This window comes from Symsagittifera roscoffensis, chromosome 1, assembly GCF_963678635.1.
Source record: "Symsagittifera roscoffensis chromosome 1, txSymRosc1.1, whole genome shotgun sequence".
Taxonomy (NCBI): Eukaryota; Metazoa; Xenacoelomorpha; order Acoela; family Convolutidae; genus Symsagittifera; species Symsagittifera roscoffensis.
In genome coordinates this window covers 10,910,446-10,919,495 of record NC_087062.1, presented here as the reverse complement: position 1 = coordinate 10,919,495, position 9,050 = coordinate 10,910,446, and the positions used below count along the sequence as shown (strand labels likewise).

Genomic DNA, 9,050 nt, shown 5'->3' with positions numbered 1-9,050 from the left:
AAGTTTAGAAATTCAAAGATAGTGTTGATGATCTGGTTTTAAATGAATAGATTAAAATTTAATTCAAGCAAGAATAAGTCTTGATAAAAAGTAATTAAGACCTAAATGATTCGAAAATGGTTAAAGATCCAAGAGAGGTCTCGATGATCTTGAGTTGGAACTAAATTCGTTGATTTTCAAATTATGATTTTTATATTAGCTGAAGAAGAACAAAAACAAAAAAATTCCTCGAGAAGCAAGTAACTATTTGTTTTTATAGAAGTTAATGATTAAATGCTTTCTACTAACTAATTTTTTCTTGAAATTTTTTATAGAATTACTGCAAATTTTGGAGTTTTGAGATTTTGAGGTATATTTAAGTTTTTTTGTCGACTAGGAGTTCATGTACATCACTAATTCTGCGTAGTTTCAGAAATATACGGCCTGGAAATCAATTTTATGGCTCTATGTTTTGCAGTTCTTCTAGTAAAGATTAGAAATTCACTGCATGAATTCTTTTTTAGATGAATAATCATTGTAGTCTGCTTTTTCCCTTTGCAATGCAGAGATTTGGTTTGCCGTCCTGGTTGTGACCTGGTTTTAGCTTTATTATCAACATGATTTGGTTGGACATATTCAGACGTGGAATCATGCTTTTTTTTTTCAATTTGTGTATCATTTTGTTGATTTTTTCTTATCTAACTGTCTAATTTATGTTTGGTTTTTCTAAATCTGAAATAGTATAGGTCTGCTCGTTTCCGGTTGGTCGCTTCAGATGAGACTAAGTCCGGGGTGTTTTTCTCATAGGGTAGTTTCGATTAAAATACACCGTCTGTTCGTCACCCTACCGTATTTTTGGCCGGATAGATTTGTGCCACTTCTTAGTCAAATAGCGATCCAGATCATACTCTTATAATTCCTAGTCTCCCGAGATCTGGCATATACTTGTATTCTTGCGAGGTTAGAGGAGAGGAAGAACAACTGCTCTCTCAGTTAAATTTGTTCTTCACCGGCTGAAACTATAAATAGTTTTAGCCTTGCAAATTATTGTTAGTTAGCGCCATGGATCAAGATTACTTAGTTTAAAAAAATTTACAGTGATAGTTAACAAGAAGATCATTGGATAAAATAAGTGTTGTTTTAAACTTGTACCATTAAATTTTAACATCACGAAAATCAAATTAGTAGCATGCTTACAAATTATAAAGTGGGCAAAGTTAGTATAACCTTGAAGAACCTAAAATTTTATTACCTTTTTGTTGGAAATTCTGATTAGAAGTTCGACCACAGTCAACCATGGTTCACAATTTCTAACAAAATGTAGTAGTCTCAATCATGTAAAACAAAAATTGAGCATATTTTTCCAGGAAGTTGACTAAAGTTGGTCAGAATTGACAGCAGAAATTTTTTGACTCACAAAACTCGACAGAGGACCTCGTTTTTTCCTCAAAATTGAGAGAGAGAGAGAGAGTAGTGTTGGACCCATACATTGATAAATTGTTCGACCACCTCTACCTGCGTCTTCGGTCGAACTCGTTCAAAAAAAAAATTTTCTCAGTGCAACATAGTTGAATATATTTCTGTTCTAAAAGACTCCTTGGTCAAGCTCTGTCGATAAGTTTTTTTTATGGTATTGGATCACGGTCGAAATATTGTTCCTCGGTCGAACATAGTCGAATCTTAAATGATTTGGGTCCAGAAGATCGAAACATACAAATTTTGTTCAAGTCGGTCAAAGCAGGAATCACAAACCTTGGCCTTGGTAGCCCCCACACGCGCGCTTTCAGTCCCATGTGAACGGATCAAATACAGGAACTGAGGGCCTCAAAGTTGGAAGTCAAGTGCTATGATTTTAGTGGTTCTCAACAGTTTTGTAGTTGACAGCAAAACACCTACATATACTTACCCTTTATTGTAAATCCTTCAAATGGCGACTTTGCTTAAATGCCGAAACTCTAGCTGACCAAATTTAGGTCAAAAGAATTTTGGCTCTTCATTGTCTTCTATTTCTCACGTGAATGTTGTTTTGAATGGTGCAAAATTTGTGAAAAGCAAACAGTTATCGAACAAATGAAATACAAATTGTCGCTTGTATTCATAGCTAAGTTAATTTTTGCGGCAAATTTTGTATTTGGGCTGTCTAAATTTGTAGCTTTTGCCCGTAGACATCCATTTTTTGATTAAATTTTATAATTGAATTTTTTAAAACAGTCAACATCAACACTCTTTTATCATCGTTAAATTTCGTTTACCTTGGTTCACATGATGATGAGGGAGGCTAGCAATAATAATTTTGACTCAAATTGGGAAAAAACGGGCAACTTTGGAAGGCTCAGCTCATAATTTTTCTACTGTCAACGTACATCTCTGCGTATTTTGGATGGCAGGCTTACGTTCCAGTTTTTGTTGGTCAAAAACTGGACTCTTACTGTCAGATGAATGTATCGGGAGAGGTTTAAGACTTTTGAGCCAGGGACTTCAATTTTCATCCGGAATTTAGAATTTTATTTTGGGTTTTTGTTTCTTTTCCGCTTCAATAATACCGATCCATTATTGATTTTTTTTTCTAAAAGAACTAATAATTTGAAGTGCAACTTTTTTTAAGCTTAAAGCATTTTATAGTAAGCAAAGCCAAAACAAAAAAATTCAAAGTTAATTACTTGAGGAGAAAACCCCGTTTGAACTGACTGTTAGAAGACGGCAAAACATCTGTAAAACACAAAGGTAATGTATTTTTTCTAGGTTTTTCTACACCCCATAAAATAATGATAGCTAAAAACCTTATTCGTTATTTTAGGTATACTCCGGCTAAATATTGAGAAAATTGAAATATTTCTGTTGCTGTAGGATGTATTGAATGGTCTAAAGTATACTTGCCTTTTATATACATTTTTGCTGAAAAAAAACTTGCATTACAAGAAACTAATGTATTTTCTTTCAATTAGTTGGTGATTGTAGCTTTAGAACTGAGTCTTTTTGTGATTTCAGAGATGTAATTGTTCGTCTTTCAATGATATGTCCCAAAATTTAATGCTAGTGAGGAAATGATCGATTTGTCTGGGGCTGCTTTCTTGTTTTTTAGTATAAAACTTGAAGGTTTTTTTTCTAAAGTTTGAACACTTTTTTGTTGTATCTGATAGTATTAAGGCATCGACTATGTATGTGGTTAGTTTTTTGCTTAGTAATATACACTATTTTGTGTTTTTGTGTTGTAATAAGGAGGTCGTATGTAGAAATCTTAAACAAACAATTATAGGGAATTATTATTTGTTTTTTTTCCCATTAAAGTCATGTTCTAAGTGTTAGAGTGATTAATGCAAAATCCAGGTGTCGATTTTTATTTACTAAACTGTTACTTCTTACGCTTTTTGTGAGGTTATCTTAATCATCGCGGTATATTGTCGTGGCAAGACGGGTGGGGGAGAATATATCAATCCAATAGAACGGTCTTTTCTATTGCACTCAAGCGAATATGACCTTCCTTACAGTAGCTTAAAGTGACCTTAAGTAAACTTAGTTTTATCTAAATGGGGATTGATATGAGATCGAGTGTTGGAGAAAATTGTATAAATTCATAAGGTTCAGGTATAATTAGAACAACAGTAGGTTAATAGAGACTATTTTAGTTTTAACTTGTTCCAAGATTTGTTCTAGGCCTGGGTCATTTAAGATGTAGGGTGCAAGTGATGGATGAGTAACCGAAGTTCTTCACTGTTTAGTCTTGTCTGAACGGTTAGTTTGTTGGAAAAAATTCAGTTTATCCTTGGTCGTACAAGAAGGTTGAAGAGTGAATGAATCAACGCTTGAGTTCGTTCGACACTAGTTTGGGAGGTGGGAGTAAATATGTGAAGTGATCCAAGGGAAGCCTTGATGATCTGAATATAAAGTTAAAATAAAATACAAGGTCAGAAAAAAATTAGGCTTTGGATTGGAGATTAAAATTTAGATTTTCAAAGATAGTGTTGATGATCTGTTTTTAAATGAATACAATAAAATTTAATTCAAGTAAGAATAAGTCTTGATAAAAAGTAATTAAGACCTAAATGATTCGAAAATGGTTAAAGATCCAAGAGAGGTCTTGATGATCTTGAGTTGGAATTAAATTCGTTGATTTTCAAATTATGATTTTTATGTTAGCTGAAGAAGAACAATAACAGAAAAATTCTTCAAGAAGCAAGTAAGTATTTGTTTTTATAGAAGTTATTGATTAAATGCTTTCTACTAACTAATTTTTTCTTGATATTTTTTATAGAATTACTGCAAATTTTGGAGTTTTGAGATTTTGAGGTATATTTAAGTTTTTTTGCCGACTAGGTGTTTATGTACATCACTAATTTTGCGTAGTTTTAGAAATATACGGCTTGGAAATCAAGTTTATGGCTCTATTTTTTGCAGTTCATTTAGTAAAGAATAGAAATTCACTGCATGAATTCTTTCATAGATGAATAATCGTTGTAGTCTGCTTTTTCACTTTGCGATGCAGAGATTTGGATTTTCGCCCTGGTTGTGACCTGGTTTCAGCTTTATTATCAACAAAATTTGCTTGGACATATTCAGACGTGGAATCACGCTATTTTTTTTTTCAATTTGTGTATCATTTTGTTGATTTTTTCTTATCTAACTGTCTAATCTATGTTTGGTTTGTCTAAATCTAAAATAGTATAGGTCTGTTCGTTTCAAGTTGCTCGCTTCAGATGAGTTGAAGTCCGGGGTGATTTTCTCATAGAGTAATTTCGAAAAAAATACACCGTCTGTTCGTCACCCTACCGTATTTTTGGCCGGATAGATTTGTGCAACTTCTTAGTCAAATACCGATCCAGATCATACTCTTATAATTCCTAGTCTCAACAGATCCAGCATATACTTGTATTCTTGCGAGGTTAGAGGAGAGGAAGAGCAACTGCTTTCTCAGTTAAATTTATTCTTCTCCGGCTGAAACTATAAATAGTTTTAGCCTTACAAATTATTGTAAGTTATCGCCATGGATCAAGATTGGTTAGTTTAAAATATTTTACAGTGATAGTCATCAAGAATATAATTGGATAAAATAAATGTTGTTATAAACTTGTTCCATTAAATTTTAACATCACGAAAGTCAAATTAGTACCATACTTACAAACTATAAATTGGGCAAAGTTAGTATAACCTTGAAAAACCTAAAATTTTATTACCTTTTTGTTGGAAATTCTGATTAGAAGTTCGACCACAGTCAACAATGGTTCATAATTTTTAACAAAATGTAGTAGTCTCAATCATGTATAACAAAATTTGAGCATTTTTTACCAGAAGTTGACTAAAGTTGGCCAGAATTGACAGCAGAAATTCTTCGACTCGTTTGTTACTCAAAATCGAGAGAGAGAGAGAGAGAGAGAAAGAGAGAGTAGTGTTGGACCCATACATTGATACATTGTTCGACCACCTCTACCTGCGTCTTCGGTCGAACTCGTTCAAAAAAATTTTTTCTCTATAGAACATAGTTGATTATCTTTCTGGTCTAAATTACTCCTAGGTTAAGCTCTGTCGAAAAGTTTTTTTATGGTATTGGATCACGGTCGAAATATTGTTCCTCGGTCGAACATAGTCGAATCTTAAATGATTTGGCTTCACATGATGACGAGGGAAGCTATTAATAATGACTTTGACTCAAATTTGGAAAAAGCGGGCAACTTTGGAAGGGCTCAGCTCATAATTTTTCTACTGTCAACGTACATCTCTGCACACGCACGCTTTCAGTCCCATGTGGAACCTAGCCCCCACACGCACGCTTTCAGTCCCATGTGAACGGATCAAATACAGGAACTGAGGGCCTCAAAGTTGAAAGTCAAGTGCTATGATTTTAATGGTTCTCAACAGTTTTGTAGTTGACAGCAAAACACCTACATAAACTTACCATTTATTGTACATCCTCCAAATGGCGACTTTGTTTAAATGCCGAAAGTCTAGCTGGCCGAATTTAGGTCAGAAGAATTTTGGCTCGGCATTGTCTTGTATTTCTCACGTGAATGTTGTTTTGAATGGTGTAAGTTTTTGTGAAAAGCAAACAGTTCTCGAACAAATAACATACGAATTGTCGCTTGTATTCATAGCTAAGTTAGTTGTTGCGGCAAATTTTGTATTTGGGCTGGCTAAAACTGTCGCTTGTGCCCGTCGACATCCATTTTCTGATTAAGTTTCATAATTGAATTTTTAGAAACAGTCAACATCAACACTCTTTTATCATCGTTGAATTTCATTTACCTTGGTTCACATGATGATGAGGGAAGCATATAATAATGACTTTGACTCAAACTTGGAAAAGGCGGGCAACTTTGGAAGGGCGCAGCTCACAATTTTTCTACTGTCAACGTACATCTCTGCGTATTCTGGATGGCAGGCTTACGTTCCAGTTTTTGCCGGTCAAAAAGTGGACTTTTACTGTCAGATGAATGTATCGGGAGAGGTTCAAAACTCTGATTTTGGTGAACCGCTTTTTGAGCAAGGGACTTCAATTTTCATCAGGAATTTAAGTGTTCATTTTGGGTTTTTGTTTCTTTTTCGCTTCAATTATACCGATCCATAATTGATTTTTTTTAAAAAGAACTAATAAGTTGAGGTGAAACTTTTTTTTTGCTTTTAGCTTAAAGCATTTTATAGTAAGCAATGCCAAAACAAGAAAAGTTAAAATTAATTACTTGAGAAGAAAACCCCGTTTGAACTGACTGTTAGAAGACAGCAATAAATCTGTAAAACACAAAGGTGATGTATTTTTTGTCGGTTTTTCTACACTCCTTTAGGTATTATTCCGGCTAAATATTGAGAAAATTGAAGTTATTGAAATTAAAATTAAAAGCAGAAGCTAGCAATTCGGACAAGCATGATGACACTTCATTTGACAACGTTTGCGTTGACAACTGTCCTAAATACGAATATAAAAACAAAGAAAGTTCAATAGTCAGTAAGTTTGATTTAGCTTGCGGCGGTCGGAAAAGTTTGAACTCGCTGTCAAATTCAATTTATTGGGTCGGATACTTTATTTCTTGCTTCGTGACTGGGGCTTTGAGCGACCGATTTGGGCGAAAGTGGGTTTCATTCGGGCTTTTGATCGGGCTGACTGCTAGCACAACGTTAAACGCTTTTGCCTCCTGCATCTACTTGTATATAACTTGCAGATTTATAGTCGGTTTTTGCGTTCTGACTTTCGCTCTTGATTTTTTGATTTTGAGCGAAAGTGTCGAGAAATCTCGATTTGCACTTGTTGCAATTACATCTAGTTTGTTTATTTTCACCGGAGAGTTTTCATGTATAACTGTTGGATATATTTTCGAAAATTCGTGGAAATTACAGCTTATTGTGATGGCTGTACCTGCATTTTTATATATTCCGCTCCATTTTTTCTTAATGCCCGAAAGTGGGCGATGGCTTCATTCTGTTGGCAGGTTTGAAGAAAGTCAAAAACGTCTCAGAGAAATAGCAAAAATTAACAAAAAGGACCCTTGTTTGATTGACTTTGCATTCGAAAACGAAAATAGTGTCAAAAGTGAAAGTATTTCAAATGTTAGTGTTGACATATTCGAAAGAAAAAGATCGACCCAAAATTCTGAAAATGTTAAGAAGGCGAGTTTACTTGACCTTTTTAGAACATTTCACACTTCAATGTTGACATTAACATGTGCTCTAACTTGGTTTTCATGTAGTCTAGTATTTTACGGTTTAACGTACATCATCGGAAGTATCGGTGGTAATTTGTACATCAACGCTTATTTAATTTCCTCTACAGAAATACCGGCTTGGACCGTTTTGTTTGCCATGGATAAATTTGGGCGCCAAAAAACAGCTTATATGTCCTTATTCATATGTGCCATATCTTGTGCAGTCATACCATTTACTAAGCCAATTCTAGATGGTAAGTTACAGATTGGGTTCGCTATGATTGGGCGTTGCCTAGTAACGGCCTCGTTCAATTCGCTATATGCGTATACACCCGAACAATTTCCGACAGTGGTGAGGTCTACTGGGTTTACGTTCTGTTCGTCCTTTGCGAGAGTAGCTTCGATTTCGGCACCGTTTATAATCCAGCTTGAAGTAGGACCTTATAACAGCTTGCCCTTTTTAATATTTGCGGCTTCTGGGTTTATTTCGAGCGTGTTCGTTTTCTTTTTTGCAATCGAAACCAAAGGAAAACCTTTCATTACGACTATCGAAGAATTCCAATTTGCGGCCAAAACAAAAAAGATTGTTCTGCTCTCGTGAAAAGGCGACGGTTGATAAAAACCGATCTCATATAAAGATATTTATTTAGAAAAAAATTCTCAGTGTCGAGAAAAACGCCTGACTGTTTTGTCTCCACTCTTATTTAGAATAAGTTGTGTGCTAACTGACATTAATCTCTGATCAACCCAATATTAACAACTATTGCTTTAAAAAATTTCAGCCGTTATTAACCATTTTCTGTAGCTGAGCTGCAACGCTTCCGAGGTCCTACCGGACAGCAAAATTATTTTAAGAAAGTTGAAAAAAAAACATTCGCAAAATTACTGAATAATTTTTTAAAGTTATTGTGTCAAATATTGAACCCAATCATGTTGTTATTAAAACTATTATTAATATTTTATTATTATTATTAACTTTCAACTATTTTGTATATTACATAGTCATATTTACATTGAAGTCGTTTTTTTTAGTTTTATTGTTTCTATAAATTCTATGAAGTTAAATTAGTTTTGTTATTTTATAAAATCCATGATGACAAATTAGTTTTATTGTTTTATACATTCCACGAAACCAAATTAGGGCGACCCGAAATATCATGATGCTGAGAAATAATGTTGAAAAAGGATATCCAGCTATTCAAACTGGGTCGTTTTGTGCCTGTGGTGCATTGAGAGGTTCTGAACGCAAAACACTAGAGCTAAAGCATATTTTTTACATTCAAAAAACTTTAAGTCACTACGAAGGTGCTGAAAAAATTCAAAAAAAAATTTAAGATTAAAATTAAGTTTTGGGGCATAAAGTAAATTGCATCCTAACAGTCTAGGCCTGCTAGCATTCCTGCTTTTGCTCGAAATTAGAACATAACCAAAAAATTTTTGCCA

At 34.1% G+C, this 9,050-nt stretch overlaps 1 protein-coding gene across 1 annotated transcript; it reads left to right on the top strand.

The window, feature by feature from the left end:
• Positions 1 to 6,232: 6,232 nt before the first annotated feature.
• On the top strand, positions 6,233 to 8,321 carry LOC134845557 (solute carrier family 22 member 15-like). Its single transcript, XM_063862542.1, has 3 exons — positions 6,233 to 6,395; positions 6,929 to 7,037; positions 7,395 to 8,321. Exons 1-3 carry the CDS (start codon positions 6,233 to 6,235, stop codon positions 8,206 to 8,208), a joined length of 1,086 nt encoding a protein of 361 aa, XP_063718612.1. The 3' UTR covers positions 8,209 to 8,321.
• Positions 8,322 to 9,050: the final 729 nt, after the last annotated feature.

What these genes read in the sequence shown, in the direction of transcription:
- LOC134845557 (XM_063862542.1), top strand. Translation starts at nt 6,233, where the DNA reads ATGAGGGAAGCATATAATAATGACTTTGACTCAAACTTGGAAAAGGCG. An exon ending in TCAAAAAGTGGACTTTTACT is followed by an intron (nt 6,396 to 6,928) that starts GTCAGATGAATG and finishes AGTTTGATTTAG; the next exon opens with CTTGCGGCGGTCGGAAAAGT. An exon ending in AGCGACCGATTTGGGCGAAA is followed by an intron (nt 7,038 to 7,394) that starts GTGGGTTTCATT and finishes TTCTGTTGGCAG; the next exon opens with GTTTGAAGAAAGTCAAAAAC.